Below are 20,345 nucleotides of genomic sequence, written 5' to 3'. Positions count from 1 at the left end.
TATCTATCTATCTATCTATCTATCTATCTATCTATCTATCTATCTATCCATCCACCTATTTATCTATCCACCTATTTATCTATCTATCTATCAACAGCTGATATGCAGTTTTATGATCTCTGAACAGATTCAATGTATGCTACTGCCTTGCCACTTACTCTGAAATTGTGTTCTAATCTATGGAAGGGGGAAAAGTAAAAGAGCAAATTTAGCTTGTAGTTTGCTCTACAACAACATGTGGTTAGAGTTGTTCTGCACCACCACCCCATGTCATGACACAGACCATCACTGCTGAAATGCCATAAACAGTTCCACACCAATTTTTCCACATAATCAAAGTCAGTTACTCCGTTAGTTTGCAACCAAGAAGTGATGAAGTGCCTAGGAACTATAAGTAACTTGAAGGTCTAAAGTGTAATCTGAAAGTCTAGCACCCACTACACAACGGACATAGAAAATACAAAGGAATTTTTGCAAAGAAAATTTTTCCTTTAGTATGGTTTAATTCAGCATAATTAAAGCTAAAAGCACTTAAAAAGATACATATGCTTAGGTTGTAGCCTCAGTCAAAACTGGTTTTAAACCATTAATAACACACTGTCTATTAGTCATCTTGTGAACAATGTATATTAGATATAAACAAATATAAAACATTGAATAATAATCTGTGTTCATTACCAAAAGCTTTTTCAGGTAATAGAGACTCACAGAAATTTCTCCTTGTCCTCAGAAAACTGTTGCTACAAAGTAAATTTTGTTGTGCTGTAAATGAGCTTGGTATTTTAAAGGCAAATATAGAGAAAGATGTTTAAACCAGAAAGATTGCAACATTTGCATCATAATATTACAAAACATCTCAAGCTTCCAGACATCAGCAGGCAGACTCTGTAGCTCAGGAGGAAAAATATGGATTCTTTGCATGGCCATACATAAGCTTAGTTTAGACCCTACTGAGACCCAGACTGTATTCTGACACTCAACCAATATTAAACAATTCAAATAAGAAGCTTCAGGAACTGTCTTTTCTAACAAAAAAAATATAGAAATCTTTATTTTAATTTTAAAAGAAACCTTTATTTTCTCCTCTCAAGTCTTTAAATTTACCCTGTAAGTATTTCATAATGTTTAGCCTCATAAAGTTGATAATTACTACCTCTAGCAAGAGGAACAAAGTTTTTCATAGAGCCTAAGACCAAAAGGAGTCATTACAATCCATCCAGTCTCTAACATCCCTAAGAATGCAGGTCAGATGAACTGTTAACTGTTTTGTTGGAAGCTCTGTGTTCCAACTCCTGAATTAATATTGAAGTTCCCATCTCCACCTTTTCACCACCACTGTATGATGCGTGTGGAGTGGGTGTGGATGAAACCCCAAGTCAACACAGAATCATAGAATGGCTTGGGTTGGAAGGGACCTTAAAGATCATCTAGTTCCAACCCCCCTGCCATGGGCAGGGACACCTTCCACTACAGCAAGTTGTCAAGAGCTCCATCCAACCTGGTCTTTAACACTTCCAGAGATAGGGTATCCACAACTTCTCTGGGCAAACTGCTCCAGTGTCTCACCACCCTTGTAGTAAAGAATTTCTTCCTAATATCTAATCTTAACTTACTCTCTTTCAGTTTGAAGCCATTCTCCCCTTGTCCTATCACTATATGCTCCTGTAAAAAGTCCCTCTCCGTGTTTGTTGTAGGCTCCCTTCAGGAACTGTAAGGCTGAAATTAGGTCACCCTGAAGCCTTCTCTTTTCTGGGCTGAACAATCCCAATTCTCTCAGCCTTTCCTCTGTGCTGAGAGTGGTGATTAGAGGGATGGAGGTGCTCGATCCCTCCAATCATCCTGGTGGCCTCTTCCGGACTCGCTCCAACAGGTCCATGTGTTTCCTGTGCTGGGGACCCCAGGGCTGGACACAGCACTGCAGGTGGGGTCTCACCAGAGCAGAGGGGCAGAATCCCCTCCTTTAACCTGCTGGCCACACTGCTTTGGATGCAGCCCAGGACATGGTTGGTTTCTGGGCTGTGGGTACATATGGCTCAGTCACGTCCAGCCTCTCATCCACCGGCATCCTCAAGTCCTTCTCAGCAGGGCTGCTCCTGATCTGTTCATCCCCCAGCCTGGATTGATAGCAGGGGTGGCCCTGACCCAGGTACAGCACCTTGCACTTGCTGTTGTCAACTCACATGAGGTTCCCATGGGCCCACTTCTTGAGGTGTAAACGTTTAGACATCTTACATCTAATAAGAACATCCTCCAGCAATGCCAAACAAGGGGATTCAGTTCTAACAGTAGATTTTAGCAAACCACGAGCGAGAATTATTTACTTTTTAAGATAATGTAGGAAGAAAGAATATTAAAATAAAATGCTGAAAAGGAGACAGTTAAATAAAACTTAAAAAATTAAACAGGTCTAGGGTTTTTATAACAGCACAAGTGATAGGCTGGGAAAATGCCATGAGTAGTGCCCACCTTCACAGGCACTAAGGTTGAAATCCTTCTGGGTGGCTGGCAGGCTGCCCTGCCATGTCTCAAGGGACAGGAGGCCATGGCTCTTGAAAATGAGCAGCTGTGGCTCCTGCTGAGACCAATGCAAATTGTCATTCTTAATCCTCTGAAAAATTGAACGCAACTAAAATAAAGCAATTTGCAGGTAAAATAGAAAGAGAATAAGAATAATTTGAGTAGCATTGGTGTCTGGACAAATTAGTTTCACTAATTCAATTGCCCTATTTGTAAACTGGGTATAATACTTCTATTGCAGTCTCAGAAAGATGAGATTAACTCATACAGCCTGGAACATGAGAAGCACTATAAAGGTGCTAAGTAGAAATTACAAGGTTTTATTATGGGTTAATCTTGGACAAAAAATTGAAATAAAACTCCATTAGGATTTAAATATATAAAGATTAAAATGAGAAAAGTGTAACGCAATGGGTCTCTGATAAACATTCCAGGCAATCTAACATTCATTGCACTCTCTACATCAAGCAGTCCCTAAATAATTACTGTGTACCAGCACAGGAGCTTGATAAATTGATTTTACTTTGCTCATTGATTTGCTCATGTCACAGAAACATTATCATTACAGAATCTGCACACTTGATAGTTCCCAGGAATGTATTTTGTCAATGTTTTAAGAAAAGATTTCATTAGAAACAGAATACTGGCAGATTTCTCTTCATGGAAAAAAAAATTGCCTCCTCACAGAAACAAACATCATTAAAATTCATTTCTAGTACTCCTCCGTTTGCCATGCTGTCATGTCTCACTGAACATCCATGTCTCTGCTTATATATATATTCACTTCTGGTATGTCCTTTTCCTTCATAGAGAAATGTTTCAATAGCAGACTACATATAGCACATCAGATTTCTTTTATAAATACTCCTTAGATATACTTTTGCTCACTTCAGCCACTCACCTCCCTGTGCCACGCTCACTTAGGAAAGGCTGGATAAAATGGTCCCCTGGTAGGAAAAAAAGTGTTACTTTCATCGTACTTTTTTCCCCCTTGGCTAAATATTTACATTTCCAGGTTATAAGAAAAAGAAGGCTTTTGAACAGAACTAAACCAGTTCAAGAGCATCTTTGATTTAATGTCATGTCTGGGAATGTTAATACTTCATCACCAGACTAATATCTATGCGTGCTGCATTTATATGGCAAACTTAAAACAAAAAGCCATGCTAAATGCTAGAGTCCCTGCAATAACCACACCACTCAGGTACTTAAAATATTAATGTTTAATTCTCCTTCTAAAAGCTCAAGTCCTATTCTTATTTCTGATGAACTGATAAAGAGCAATCTCTGACAAATGTTCTGGTCTGACCTCAATTCTGAACTTCAGAGGCATAAAAAGACAGACAAATCTTTATACATGTATTAGTCAGTTCTCTCAGCAGGCTATCAGAAACCAAGATCAGAGATTGCCAATACTTAAAAAGTCAAATTCTGCCTACAGATGTGCATGTTGAACTCCCACTGAAATCAGCAGGGTGAGTTCATACAAGGAAAAATTTGGGTCTAAATGAAAGCTGTTGATCTAATAATAGCATGTTCTACCAAACTGGGTTGGAGGTAGAAAAGATTTCCACTTTTACTGGTCACCTTTTCTCTTCTTGAAAGTTCAGGAATTTTCCTTCACTTGCTGTCAGTGAAAAGTTATATGTATTCTTTAGCCCAAAGGTCCTTAATCAAAGAGAAAATAGCTAGTATGTTCTATTAATAAACACAGTTAACACAAATCTCATACAAATTGGGTTAAATCTGGTGCTGCTCTTTGCCAGGTGCTTGTTTTTCTGAGAAATAGTCTATAAGAAGCTGCTTTTCACACTAGTTGTTGTGATTGTCCAAAAAGTTAGTTAAAGGATACCCATTTTTGTTTGTTCTTTGTTAGCAGAAGAATGTTACTGTTCCTGTATCACAATTATGCTACTGTTTCCCAACAGGAAGTATGGTCAAGAGCAGCCTTAATTTTAAAAGACTAAGATTTAATTTCTCTGCCTGCTTATCATTTTCTTCCTATTACTATGTTAAAAAAAAAGATTTTGCATTCTCCTTTAAAATAGATAGTTGACATAGACAAAAAAACTTATGTAATCTAGTCTTCTCTGTAAAACATTCACTATAATTACAGTAGTAGCATCTGAGATCAAAAATGTATAACTTATTGCAAAAGAAGTCAGCAGAGGGAACGATGGTTTGCTTCAGGAATTTAAAATGGGCTTAGAGGTAGGTTATTGCCCTAGTTATTGCCATGACAAACTCTCCAATCTTATCTTGCTGATTACAGAACAACAACATAAGGTAGATGAGAATTTTAGATTAAATTTGTATCCATAGCAAATACATGATTATTACATGTTAAATAACCACTTGTGAATATATTTCTTTTTATGTGAGAAAATAAATTGATTCATAAGCTGTTGAAATGAGATTAAGAGACCACAGGACACAACTGAGTAACTTTCATCTCCTACAGGCTAAGAAGCATAGCAGAACTAAAATCAGCTGGTACAAATTCATGATGAAACACTCCATGGTTTTTAACTCAATTTCATATTTAAGGCAAACCTTAGGAAATTAAACTTGCCCTCAACAGTGACAACCAAACAACCTTACCAAATTCTCTATTGTATAAAAATGCATTTAAAAAAGGTAAAAACAACATACCAGGATGTTACCAATTAGGTACTGTGGTTAGCTGAAGTGTCTTTGATCTATAACAACTCCCTGAAAGTAGACCAATGAACAAACTGAACAAACTTCAACTATTTCTTTCATTACAGCAAACCTCATAAATTTTTAAATTCACAAGAATATTATGTAAAATCAGAAGATCTGTGGGATGGTGAAGTGTTCCAGTGAATTTCAGTACGATTTTGGTTTATTTGAAAATACTGTTTCTTATGCTCTTATGTACTCCATCGTTGTTTTAGTTTATATTAGCAGTAAAACAGCTGATGAAGAGCTGACATTTTGTAAATTCTGGTTTTATGGACCATATTTGTATTTAAAAGCTCAAAGTCTTCTAGTATGTCATTAGATCATCTCCTCCTTTTATAGTATCTTGGAACAATCTGTAAAATACAAATATTTTTCACATATAAAATCTGTTTATAAAGATCATCTCTAATTCTCTTAGGGACAATTTTTTTAGTTTTTGGAAAGCTGAAAAATGAATTAGAAGGAAATGGCTGTTCTATACAAAACAGTTTTAAAAGTTGCACGGTCCACTACAAAACTTATTAAGAAACTTAGTAAAGGAAACAGGACAATTTAATTCAGATTGATTATACTCTTTGGTGGTAACAGCTGGCTTCAAATTAAACTGGAAAAATGTACATGCATTTCAAAGTAGTTTAAGAAAAAAACATAATTAACTATTGTATGATTCTATAGCAGAATGACACATGTATGAAATGGCAAATTTCAGAAGTATTTGTAACAGTAATTACTTTAGTTGTAGTCTGAAGAAAACATTAATACTTCCATCTCCTGCACTGCAGGCAAATAGTTTCCTATTCAACTATGAACCAATGGGTGCTGTCATCTTTTAATTGTACAAACAATTTAAAACCACTTAATTAAATCACAGTTTATAGTCTAAAATTCTGCACATGGAATGCTTTAGTATTTTTGGTTTTTTTAAAACTTAGAATAATAAGGAGTACAGCTATGGTGGGGAGCAATGCCTGTACATTACCAAAATATATCCAAGTCTATGAGTACTGAAACTGCTGAAACAATAGTTTAAGGTCACTTTCTTCTGTAGGCTTGCTTACTTAAAACTCTGCTAAATAGAAATTTTTTCCTCAAATTTCTGTAACATCAGAGAAACCAGTCAATGTTGCACATGAAAAAAAAAAGGTGATCACACATGATAGAAATTTGAAGCAAAAAAAAAAGGAGTTGGTCTTGGAATAATGTAGGAAGTTATCTAGGGCAATGTGAGCAAATTACAAAAATAAGTTTGTTCAGTATACCAGGCAGTATATTTACCAATATATTTACCAGTTAACTTACTTTCAAGTAGCAATAATTTGCTGTGTGTATAAATTCAGATATCCATACTAAAAACAAATATTGTCTTTTATTGTTGGTTTGGGTTTTTTGCATTTTTTTCTAAGTAACATAAAGTCTATCAGTAAAGAAAGAGAATTAAAAAGATCTCAGAAGTTGAGGTATGTGTTATGTCATTTTACTCTACAGACTGAACTGCATGAACTCTGTTAGCTTAATTCAGTGCCTAGCTTTATAGGCACTGAATAGGCAATACAGAATAGGCAATACAGAATAGGCAATCTGTCCACAATTTGCTTTAACATGGATCTAGTACTACTGTTGCTATCTAGCTGGTTGCAGATTCTGGTTGTTCAATACATCTTCCAGGTAATTATTTCTGGCATAGATTCTATTGATCTATTTAAAACTGATCTCCGTCACACATCTCCATTGCTAGGAGGGGATGAATGTGGACTATTGGCTTGCTTTTAGATGTCATTCATTAATTTTGCTATATAAGACCCCTAATAATTCCTTATAAAAATAATTCTTTTTTTTCAGGAAGGATAGGAAATTATCAGTTACCTAGGCATTTCAAATCATTTGGAATGAGAACAAAAATTAGAAATGCAGTAACTACTTTTCTGTCAGAATCTCCATCATAGACAACTCTCAGCAAAGTTCCCTCATAATAGCACTGTAAGAATCCACTTTTCTTAAATGCCTCTTTTCAGCACAGTAGTAGCAGAACAATACCAAAATGAACTACAGAAGAATATATAAGGCTTTTTCTTAATTATTAGTATTTAAATGATCTACCTATCCCCATTCATCATCCAGTAATTGAGATTGCTGGTTTAGTATTAAGATGTTTGCAATAATATGGGATTTTAACCTTGCCAATTCTATTTATTTACTTTCTATAGCCACATATGAACACAACTGAAATGTAGCCAATCATCTTAAGGTGTTGCCTTACTTTTTGTCTTATGTTGAGAAAAGATTACTAGGGACAAAATGATTGTCCCCAGTCCCTACAGAAAGTCATTTTGGAGTAGACGATGAGTAAATCAGTGAGAAGTTGAATTCTGATCTATGTCTAACTGCAAACTCTGCTCAGCTTACAAGTAAGAAATAAGTTTCAGGCTGACATTTTCGAGTGAACATTTGTCAGAGACATACTGGCAACAACTGTCAGTGATGCTGAAGAAAGTCTGAAATAAGCAGCTTATAATTCAAGCAAAAAATTGTAAATAGGCTGTGAAAAAAAATTTAAAAGCATACTTGCAGCCTTTGTGAATACCCTTGTTACATTAAATATATTAAAATCCATAATCTATATGCAAAGTTCATGTAACTGCTTTACTCGAAACCATAAAAGCGAATCTTCAAGAAGCACCAGTTCTTAAGGAGAAGACTAAGACTTTAATGAAAATTCTTTACAAGAAAATACAAGACTTATGTCACTAAATTCTGTTCTGCTTTTTACAGTTATCAATCATCATATTGAGTCAAGGTGCCCTCTTTATGTGACAGTGAAGGAGAACAAATAATCGTACAGCAGAATGGAGTTAACTTAAAATAGGTCTATACAATTCAGCTTTTATTTGGCATGTCCTCTTAAGACATGCACTTCTGCTTTGAACTAAAGAAACCACAGACACTACTGCCTGTTCTTGATTATTTTTTTTTTACAGTGATTAAAAAAGAAAAAAATGAGAAAGTATTTATATACTCCATGAAGTCTAGAGGCTCTGCTGTTCCCTCACAGCGTTGTGTATGACAGAAAACTGAACCAGTTATATGCCACTAGTCGTACTGTAGAACATCACCGGCACAAGAAAGTGCTTCTCACTGTGCTCTCCTGACTGTGTTGGGAACTATCTTTAACAACAGATAAACCACACGGTTAAAACTGCCTCCCCAGTCACAAAATTCTGTGCAAAACATCCCAAAATAATAGCTATTAGTTTAAAAAAAAAATAAAATCAGAGTGTAAAGTATAAAAATCTGAAACTTCCTACGGGTAATAATTCCTATTAGTATTTTCAGCAGGTGTCTACAGACAGACAACAAAACAGTGAGAAGGTATCAGCATGACATGTAATGATTGTTGCATGCTACTATCATGACCATTATCAAGGTTTTGGATGGCAGGGAGCAAAGGAGAGTCTGGAGAAGAAAGAGAGGCAAAGTGGTTCTATTGCCAATTCCTGGAATAGGTCTTTGAATAAGATAGCAAACGGATGAAGGAAGCCATGATTCCAAATCAATTACATACCAGGAAAAGCTTAACATAAAAACTGAGTGGTGGTCTCATGAGACTCTAACAGTTCCCATTAGTGATTGTAAGAGGAGAGCATCGTTGAATTTGCTGCAGAGAGGAGTAGAAATCATAGGCCATGTCTCTAAAATGATCTGAGGTACAATCAAACTGATCAGGCGATGGTATGAGGGGACATAGATTCATTTGTGCTTGAACATTTTTGCTGATCGACAGGAGGCTGAACATGAGCCAGCAGTGTGCCCAGGTAGCCAAGAAGGCCAATGGCATCCTGGCCTGCATCAAGAACAGTGTGGCCAGCAGGAGCAGGGAAGTGATCCTTCCCCTGCACTCTGCATTGGTGAGGTCACACCTTGAGTATTGTGTTCAGCTCTGGGCCCCTCAGTTCAGAAAGGATATTGAGGTGCTGGAGCAGGTCCAGAGAAGAGCAACGAGGCTGGTGAAGGGACTTGAGCACAAGTCCTATGAGGAGAGGCTGAAGGAGCTGGGGTTCTTTAGTCTGGAGAAGAGAAGGCTTAGAGGCGACCTCATCACTCTCTTCAACTACCTGAAGGGAGGTTATAGCCAGGTGGGGGTTGGTCTCTTCTCCCAGGCAACCAACAATAGGACAAGGGGACATGGGCTCAAGTTCTGCCAGGGGAGGTTTAGGTTAGATGTTAGGAAGAAATTCTTTACAGAGAGGGTTATCAGGCATTGGAACGGCCTACCCAGAGAGGTGGTGGATTCACCATCCCTGGAGGTTTTTAAAAAGAGATTGGATGTGGCCCTTAGTGCCATGATATAGTAATTGGAGTTGGATCAGGGGTTGGACTTGATGATCTTGGAGGTCTTTTCCAACCCAATCTATTCTATGATTCTATGATTCTGTGAACTGAATTTAAAAGAATTAAATGATGGTTTGTATTTTACTGGACAGAAAGGTATGATTGGAAGGGACAGAGAATGCGTGTTATTATGAGAGTAAGTTATATTTCGGTCTGCAGATAAGACCATTCATATGAGAGAAGAAAAAAGGGACAATAACAGATGACATCAGAGAAGTCTGAAGAATATTTTGATTATAGATCATCTGTAGTCTAGGTTGTATCCTTTGGACTGGATGTGTGAAACTATCTCGTCCTCACAATCAGAGATGAACATTAATACAGATCAAGGATCTGTAATAAAAATAATCCATTATTATTATTATTATTATTACATTATTAATAATAATCCACTATTTTGTGTGAGTTCAATGTTATACCATGACCTTAAGAGCTCCAGTAACTATAACTAAAGAGAACAGTGACAAATAGCACTAGGTTAAACATATTCCCTAGTAAGTTATTAATCAGCTTAGGTTTGGGAAAGCTACTGTGATCCCAATTAGAAGAAAGATTTGCAAGAAATGCGATCACATATGACCAACATTTTGAAGATCTGCTCAGAAGGTGTTTGGGGTTCTTAGATGCATAGAGAGAAATAAGTACTGTTCCTCACAGTGTAATATCACTAGTCATTGTAATATACACTATAAAAACCAGAGCAAGGATGATACATCTATAATACATCAATTTGATAATGTTTGGCTAAAAATATAATTTATAAAGAAAAATTCTTATTGCTCACTAACAACTTTTGACTGTAGTCTACATAACTTGTGTTTTATTAAACAAATTTAACTTTTAATTGAAACATTTGCAAAGGAAAAGTATTTAACCTTTAAGTGAATCAATTAATAAGACATTCATTATGTTATCTAGGATGGATTTTTTAAACCATAGTAGAACTCAGAACTATAATTATGGATTCAACATTTCTGGTCACAGCTTAGAATCAAGCAACTTGCTTTGTTTCCTGTAATATCAGAGATTCAGTGTTTCTGTTCAGAATACCTTCCCCAAAATTGATGAAAAAACCCGCCTGTGGCTGTAATAGCACTTTCTGGGAATTTATAAGTATATCTCTTCTGTTCATTTATGAATTTAAATGAAGATAAACAAATTTTGCAGCTAGCCGTTCAACAGCTAACAAGTATTTCATTTGTTCTTGTATAGTATTTGTATAGGATACTCATTAAACTTTCTGTGTGATTAAAATTCAAGGGCTTCTATTTTAATAAACTACATTTGATTTTTAAAGGCATTCTTTTCTTGCCATTAGTCATTCTATTTCCTCTTTCTTAGATCCTAGTGTTCTACTAGAGAAAATAACAGTTAGCTCAGGTCTCTTTCAAAATGACTGATGATTCCCATTTATGTGACTGAAACAGAGGCACTTTGTTCTTATCAAAATGGCAACTGCCTCTATTGTGCTCTAGCTGAAGGAATCCTGTAGTATTTATCAAATCTGGCCATGGCAGTCAAGCTGAAAGAGGACAAGTCTGCCTGAGTTTCTCAATAAGCAATGATTTTATGAAACAACCCTTGAAAGAAGATAGGCATTAAGTTATAGAAAATAATGACAGGTTTTCCAGGGCTGCAGCTTTTTTTTTTAGACCATCTTTAGTTATGAAGCCTAATTATCAAAAAAGACAGATAGCAAATAAAAAAACTAATAAACCCATATATTTTAAATTATTTAAAACCTACTCTAGAAGTATAAACACAATAATGCAGTCATCATACCTTAAAAAGTATAATAAAGAACAAAATTAATTTTATATACTTTTATCATATATTCCCCTATCTACTGCATTTTGCTTTCTTTAACTGTTAACTCTGCATCTCTTGAATTAACAGTGAGTGTGCTGAGGATTTTTACACATTTACGTAGTGCTTTTACCCATGTCAGCAATATACATTCTCAACACTCATTCAATTGTATTTTAATTGCTGAGGTTATAAAACTCAGGTTATATGTGCTTTTTAATATAAATCACTATGGTACAAAGCTATCAATTTCTCATTCTAAAAGAAAATTCCTGATCTAGGGATTCCTGCAATGAACAGTTTTATACGCAGAAATACTGATATACTGACACATACCTTGACTTTTTCTAAGTGATCCTGCAGAGAGTCAATTAGCAGATCCCCCACTGGCTGCCAGGATCCCTTGAATGCTTCAGCCTGGCGTAGTTTCAGATCCAGTTCATCCATTGCCTCTTGAAGGGCCTGCAGTCTTTCAAGAGCATCATCTATCTTCTTTTGCCAATCAGCAGACTGCACATTCAGCTTATCCCACTCAGTTCTGACCTCATCTGCTTGCCTTTGGAGAAGTTTAGTGACATGGTGGGCTCTTTCCTCAGGTGACAGATCTAAATGTGAAAATTAAGAGGCTCTTAAGACATATTCTGCCTTAGAACTAAAGCAGTTGCCACCTGCGAAAGTTCAGATCTCAGTGAGAAACTATTCATAACCAAATGCACCTGTGAAATTTGTTTTATTAATGTATTCTTGTTTCCAAATCTCATAAAACCTTTAAATCTTGACACCATAAAGATCAACAAAATATGTATTTAAGGCATTTTGAATCATGCAAGGTATAGCTAAAAGTTTATCAGCTGTGTCCTGATTCAGCACAATATTTCTGCACATAGATAAATATTAATCACTGTGAAGCTTTTGCTGCAATTGAGTGGATTTGTGAGCTTCTGTACTACTGAGACTACAAGGTGAATTTTAGCTTAAATTACAGCTTTGAGACCTCAAATGGGCCTATAGTTATAGACAGGTCTTGAAGGTTTAAAGGCAGTTTCAAAATCTGCTTATAAATATGCATGTCTATTTAGTACCACAGTGTTCAGAGGGATTGCTAAGGCTTGCTTTCATCTATATTTTTAGCTTAGTTTCTGAATACTGGCATTTAGCTTGGAGTGTAAAAGGAATGCTTTCAGAGCGGTTGGCAGAATTTATTTAATCATCGTTGATCATCACTGATCTTTCCAGCAATGTGTTATCACCCTGTTCTTTCTTCAATTACCTCTTGTTTCTGGGCCGATCTTCTCCAGTCCCTCCACAGGCTGCTCAGCGAGGAAGATTCGCACAGTCTCAAGTGCACTCCTGACAACAGGTTCTTTTGTTTTTATCTCCCTCTTGAAAGTCTAAGAAACAAATTTATTGTAAGTGGATCTGTAATGAAGTACCTTGTTTGCATCAATTTAAGAACAAAATTTCCAACAACAGTTTGCATGTGTGTATGATAAGTAGCAACAAAAAAAGATATAAAAGAGATAATCAGCTTTTGTTTAACCTGAAATCACATTATATTCAAAGGAGCAAATGTACTGCCAGCATGCCACATTTTTCTTCCTTCAGCAACAGCTGCTTTTACTATCTCTCTTCTACTCCCTGCTTTTAAAATGACCATGAGTAAGTTTCTCAAGATTAATATTTGAAATTTTGATAGGCTGCTAAAAATATACATATTTCAGTATTTATTCATTAATTCATTTATCCATTTTTGTTAAAGAGAGTGTAAGAATCCATTAATCTGAATTCAAATGTTCTCTGCATAAACAGGCAGATGAAACTCAGCCTGTGGCTTGCATGTTGCACTGGCACTTTTGTATGTTGTACTGAATTTATCTAAGTGGTCCTTACCACTGTTTCATTTCAACATTTTCTTGTGTATTTATGAAACAATGTTGAATGCATACCATTTTCAAGTAGCATAGAGGCAAATTATGCAGATAATTATAGCACAGTGTAACACAAAACACAACACTGCAAAAAGGAGAGCCATATGCCATGGGTAGAAAACAGAAATTTTACTCCAGGGATCAGAAAATTCTTTTTACAACACTGGCATTATATAAACATCTATTACAATAAATTCACCAATTCAGTTAAATTAATTATTAAACCAAATTTGTATTTCTATGCAAACTAATGAAGGATTATAAATTCAATATTAAAAAGTTAATTACACTTTGAATTATATTTGATATGTGACTCTCTGCACAGGGAATACCTACCAGAACTAATAATGAGAACACCCCAGTTTATAATATGAGGACTCATAGGTAAAAAGTTCTTAACATATTTCAGGAAAGTAAACTTAGGGAAATGACTATATTATTCTATTATAAATATTAAAATACACTTTTTATTAAATGGTCAAGAACTGACCATAATGTCTGTAACTGTGCTTGGGAGAACCCTTTAGCAAAGTCTACTTGGCTGAATGAAATAAAGTAAAAAATCTTCATTTTGTGCCAAGGACATTGATGGGACTAGAATCTTTTCCCAGGATGTATCTGCTATCATAAGAGAATCTGCTGTTTTATTAATAACTGTGATAAATGTTTTAAACAATCATGTTGACCTTTAAAACCCAACACCGATTTTCACAAATGAAGTAGAGCACAAGTAAACTACCACTGGACATTGCATAAAATCTGAGTGGGTTTACTACAGGGTTGAAACTTAGAAATTTTTAGGTCTGTAATTCTTATAATTCATGCTTGACTCTTGTATGAAATGCAATGGAAAGAGGAAATATAATAAACTCTTTTCATGCCTCCAAAAGAGGAAAATCTGTTGCTTTAATTAGCCTTTGTTCTCCTTTCACATCATTCTATCCCACTAGAATGGTGTGGCAGGTCTGCAGCTCAAGTAAGCCAGCAGGTAGCATAACTTAAAAGCCAGCATGGTACTCCCCACAGACTGTCAGCTTTGCTCTCATCTGATAGTGCTAAAAGTAACATCAACAGTCAAATTCACTTAAACTAGTGTTTTTTAAACACTAAATGGTATAACAGCTTAAAGATATAATGTGCTTTATAAAATTCTACAAAGACAAATTATTTCTCAGAAATGTCTGTGCCCAAAGTCAGTCAAATAGGAGGCACATGCACTGAGGTCTGTCCTGCCAACACACACCAACAGCAGGAAGGAGTCGTGGATATTCCAGGGGAACACAGAAATCCGAAGGATAGGATACTTAAAAGCCAGAAATACCTCAGAGTTCTGCATTTGGGACTGAGTCCTGCCGTAAATTGTGCTGCTGCTGAAGTCAGGTCACCCCTAGCCATGTACATGTGCACTCCATGAGAAGGACACAAAATACCTTCTTTCAGCTTGTCCTACTTTTGCAGAAAACCACAGCAATCAAATACATGTAGTGGTATTATATTTCAAGGAGATGTTTAAAGTCACATTTCTGCTGTACCTCTTGTGCAACAGGAGAACATAACCAGGTATGTGCACTGCATCCCAAAAAGTGTGTGAGCAGGAATCATCGTATCTTTCCCAAAACAATAGCGAATGGGAGCTTTCTGATTTTGTATATTTTGTATTTACCCACAACCAGAAAAAGTCTTTCTAACACTGAAAACAGTGAGCCAATGTGTTACATTTTTCCTCCCCAACTTTTCCATTCTGAATGTTGGAGCTGGTGGAGGTGATTATAGACTGTAAATCCTGAGTTACAGAATAATATACAGTGTGGTGTTGAGATCTATTTACAATTCTCATCTCCTTCCCTAGTTTTGATCTGCAAACTTCTACTGAGTGAGTTAAAATATGTTTCAGTATGAGAAATTTGAAAAGGAGAGGATTAAAAAAACATGAGGCTGAAGCAGTAGCACAGAACAGCATTAAAAATAATGAATGCTCATTTCATACTAACCCATTCCAAAAGTAGTTCTTACTCTATGAAGGTAAAGCTGCTTTTCTGATTGAAGTTTTGTTGTGAAATATGTATATGCTACAACAAAAATCATAAGCAGCAATAAAGTACATTTTCTCTACTTTTGGAGAAAAAAAAATTATCTATCTAGAGTCCTGACAAATACATCTTTATAACAACCAGAGCATCACTGAAAGCAGAATTAGACTAAATTAATGTCTAATGTACAGCTAATGATTTCAGGCTAATTTCATTGAATTCCTTAACTTCCTCCACACTTTGTGGTGACTGTAGAGGAAATCGAATATGCATAATGTATGACCTGACAAAAAAGTAAGTAAACTACTTTATTTAACCATGTCTATTTGTCATCAACACTACAGCAGTAAGGGCATTCTGTCCAAAGTTTTAATAATGCATATATTGATCAGCTTATCTCAGACCTCCACTACCTCTTCATGAATGTCCTTAAATCTCTCTAAATGAAGAAACAAAGATTGTTTAAATTGAAAAATGTGAATATAATGAGAAAAGAGTTACATCAATAAAGCTAACATTAATCTCTGTTATATAAAAAACCCAGATATTTTTTCTTTCAATGAATTTTAAAGCAAAAAAGTACAATTAGATTAATTCAAGATGTTTGCCAACCAGAATGCTTTTTAAAAAAGGGGTTTTGACTTCAATTGTTAAAAGTAGATATCAACTGTGCCACTAGAAAAGGTTAGTGTGTCGAAGCAGGAACTGTACTCCTCCTTAGCAGTAGTGCTATTGATTTCATGTGAAAGGGTTTCCATGGAATTGTTAATAACTACATCTATATTCATAAATGCTATTTATGCTGTTAATAAAATCACTACATAGAAAATGAGGCAACTCTCAAAAGAATGAAAGACATAGCAGGCTATCTGCAGGATGTCTAAGTTACTTAAATGAGACAAATAGTTGTTAATAAAATTTCAATAAAACAATATTATGATACTTAGTAAAGCAAAGAAAACTGTGAGATAATTAAATAATGTTTTGATGAACAGGAGACAGAATTTTGTACTGATTCTTTTCCATCCTCTGTAAGAGATACTTGAAGATCAGACAGGATAAATTAATTTCAATGATTCTGTCTGTTCTTTTTTCCACAGGGAATCAGAATACCTACAACTAGAAAGGCCTCACATCAGACTCCTGTGGTGCTACAGAATGGGAAAAGGAAAGAAGACATATTTCTAAAAGGAACTAAAATGTTCTAACTTCGATACTAGACAGGATGACCAAAGATCTGTGTTATGCATCTGCAAGTGGCAGAGAAGGTATAAAGGAGAAGTGAGAAGATCTATTTTGTAAAGTCATGTTGCACCTATTCATGGTAATTTACTTTTATACAACACTTTTAATCTCTAAAAGTTCTAAATACTTCGTTTGATTGCTGAGAGACAGAGAGATCACTTAGTTCATCACTGAAGTCCTACCATCTTTATGGTGAATTCTGGGTAACTTTCAAACAGCTTATAAAGCAATATACAATACTAAACTTTTATGAGAAGTAATTTCTTTAGATGAAAAAATATTTCTTCTGTCTAGGAGAAAAAACCCAATGTTTTCAAAGACTCAAATACTATTTAGATGAGAAAACCTTTATTGGAACAATTCTACAAAAATCGTTCTCTAAGTCTTGTTTTGGCTTAAGAGTCGTCTTTGGAGAAATGGGTTGAGTGAATGTTATGCTGAGTTAAAGCAACATCTATATTGTGTCTTTCATCCTGATGTTCTGGATGGGCTTTAAAACTACTTTATGGAAGTTGCTACAGACAGCTGGCTAGAACAGACCTCAGGCATATTATATATCTTAACTTTCACGGTGGAAAGGTGAAAAAAGTAATAGTCCTGCTCCATAAAGTCATGGATGTTTATTCCTCACTGTTTCTGTGATAATGCTTTAAGTCCTGAGTAAAGTTTTGTGAGAAAGACACATCCTACGCATCACCTCTCCAGAAGGAGGATCTAAACGCGACCGAGCTGCCCCTTGCAGCAAAGCATTATATTATCTTAGAAAAGCATTTGGCACTGAGAGAGAGGGTTTTTGTTCCTCTTTCTCTTTGGCTTCCTCAGCCATTTGTTGAAGATAGGCCCTGAGAAACCATATTGGCACTGCTTCCCATCAGTCTGCTACTGATGGGAATAACTTTTGGTTATGCCAAAAATCCATGCCTGACTGAATATGGTACTTCTTGACTTTTCACAAACTCAGAGTTTCAAATAACTTGAAGCAGGAAGATATGTCATGTTCTCTTTCCAAATTTTGTCTCACTATTTGTTCTCAATTGTGTCTTTCTGCATGAAGGAGAGTAATGTTTATATTTAGCTACCTGGTGAATGGAAAAAGCACAGATACAATTTTATTTTATAGTAACATTTCAAATTTCTCCATTAAGCAATAAAATCAGAGATTTAGGAGCTTCAGAAACAATACTTTTTGTGGCAAGTTTCACAAACTGAAAGTTACGTATATGCAGCACAATGCTTTGTGAGGATGATCACTGGTTTTGAAACATTCTCTTCTTGTGGAAGCAAGTTGTCTGACCGACAATTTAAATTTTTCAATAAAAATACATTTGTTCAAAATAACTTTTTAGATACCCACTGAAGCATAATTGGACACCAAAGAGGAGGTAAAACACCTCCCATAATGTTATTATTTTAATTAAAGACACATGTGGATGAAGTAGAGGAAAGCCTGAATACTACATCCAAGTAAATTCCAAGAAAAGGAAAAGTGTATAGTGGAGGTACTAGTGTGATTTCACATTCATATCAGAATAGACCTCAATGGTATAGTAAATTAAAAGCTGTTTACCTGAAAGCAGACATTAGGTTAGCATCAGATAGGCGAGAGAACTTAGTTCAACACAGGAGATAGACTTTAAGTATACCTTTACCACCAAAAAATCTGTGTGAATCTTTGTATGAAGAATTATTCAGAAGTATTGTGTTATTTTGGGGGTTGTTCATTTGGTGGATTTTAAAAAAATCAACTTCCCATACAGGCATTCAATGTAGGTTCCTTTTTAATGTGAATCTTAGTCTAGAACAGCCCCCATATGACACTGTTATTGCCTTTCCATAAGAATTCCACAATGAAAACTGAAAACAGTGTGAGCCATAGACAGTTATAACAATGATGCAGAGTTGTGCATTAGGGCTGATATCAGCTACTCTTTTCAATAGCAAAATGGGGTTTCAAAAAGTACACATGAAGTTTACATGCCTGATCTACAAAAATTTTCAGAACTACTTATTTAATCCTCAAAAAATACTGAGTTAGTAATTGTTCTGGCCATGAAATCTGCCTTTCTCTGATAGGTCTGTGAAGGTCACGGTAGCAAACACTTCCTTCTCCAAAAGGCTGATTTTCTCTTCTGTGTTTGAAAGTTGTAGCTATTACTCTCAAGGAAGAACTTTGGTTTTCATTCTAAAACGTATTTTAAAGGGTGTCTTCCTTTTTCCAACAAGGATCATATCATGCAGCACTAACCTGCCAAACAAAAAGCAATGACCAAAAGATTTTAGAAAAGCCCATACCCGATGGATGTCATTCTGTTTCTGCACAGTGGGAAGATCTCCACCAATGGGTGCTTGCTGTTTTAATTCATCCTCTTTCAACTGCAGCCACGCTAAAAGTTCCTGAAGAGAGAGATGCAATCGCTTCCACTGGTCGGTACTGGCTTCCAAATGGGATCTGAAAGCACGCAATAAATATAAGATAGATTCAGTCACAGTGAAAGTAGAAACCAAATTGTACAAGTTTATTTACTGGGAAAGATCCTAGTGTTTCATTAACTTAATGATTTTTAAACAGCTTCAGTAGCTTTGAATTAGGTTCTGGCAACACATATTTAAATTTGGTTCTGCAGTCTTGGCTTTTTTCACATCTCTTGTTTTTTGTTTGTAATTGTTTGGTTTGTTTTGGTTTTTAAGTTTTCCTCTTCAGCAGTGAGTAATAGCTGTGTTGAATTGTCAGTCTCCCTAGAAGTGCACAAATATTATGCAGAACTAGCATAAGAGTAGTGTAGTCATCACTTAGGATTACTGGGAGTTTAATTACCTGAAATGAGCGGTTTTCCAACTCAGCGAAGAGTAAGCATTTCTTTAAAACACTACATAAACCATTTAGCTCACACAAGATTCATTCTCTTATTTTAAACGAAATTCTTTCAAAGAAGAAAAAAAAGTAATGAGGAGATTGTTAAAGCCAACAGAATCCCCACACACTACTGAGGCAATTGTCTGTGCCATTTGAACAGAGGTGTGCATGAAACTAATTGAATCACTGGAAAAATTAAAAGACAGAATATCACTATGCAAAAAAGGTCTCCATCATAATGACACCTTCTAAATATTTCTTCTGTATATGTACCACTTTTTATCTCAAACATCACTGCATTTGAGTAAGTTCATGGGTAGAATGCATGTGATGAAAAAATTCTCAGAGACTGTGAAGGGTTTTATCCTTCTTCTTTTGCTTCTCAGAAAAAAAAAGGAGGAATGTGTCTCTTTTTCTTTAGCTACTAATATCTTTTCAACCTCACATCCTTCATTTATTTTTAATGATTGATGACATGAAGATGGCTTTTGTCATTACACATCCTGACCTCCCTCAGGACCTGAGCTGAAAAAAGCTAATATTTCATACATTACTTTGGAAAACACTTCTGCCTTTTGCTGTCCTCTGAACTACCACCAACACACAGCAAGTGAGCAAATGAAAAAATGCCTGAGACTGAATGCAACAGAGCTGGGTTGCCTATTGTAAAAGTCGTATTTCTGAAGAAAAGTTTCCTGGATAAATTATTTTGAAAAGAAATCTTCAGTCCATTGAAGTCTGAACGACCACTTGATCATTTGAAATTTTACCTTTTATTATATTTTCCCCTGCAATCAAAAATTTTTTCCTCTCATGATACTACCTATGGATTTCTTTTACCCCTGGATTTTATTTGGCAATTCTGTCCATTCT

General features: G+C 35.6%; 1 protein-coding gene across 11 annotated transcripts in view; it reads right to left on the bottom strand.

Moving 5' to 3' along the window:
* The window catches only part of DMD (dystrophin), a 918,699-nt gene that overhangs the window by 173,513 nt on the left and 724,841 nt on the right, over positions 1-20,345 (bottom strand). For all 11 annotated transcript variants that reach the window (XM_027636380.1, XM_027636395.1, XM_027636430.1 and 8 more), the window contains 3 exons: positions 18,911-19,067; positions 12,686-12,806; positions 11,752-12,020 (listed from right to left, as the gene is read on the bottom strand). In XM_027636380.1, coding sequence (XP_027492181.1) covers positions 11,752-12,020; positions 12,686-12,806; positions 18,911-19,067 — 547 coding nt within the window. The remainder of the gene's footprint in view (positions 1-11,751; positions 12,021-12,685; positions 12,807-18,910; positions 19,068-20,345) is intronic.

This window comes from Corapipo altera, unplaced genomic scaffold (genome assembly GCF_003945725.1).
Source record: "Corapipo altera isolate COAL_440 unplaced genomic scaffold, ASM394572v1 0, whole genome shotgun sequence".
Classification (NCBI taxonomy): Eukaryota; Metazoa; Chordata; class Aves; order Passeriformes; family Pipridae; genus Corapipo; species Corapipo altera.
The sequence above is the reverse complement of the archived record's forward strand: the minus strand, read 5'-3'. Positions and strand labels throughout refer to the sequence as shown.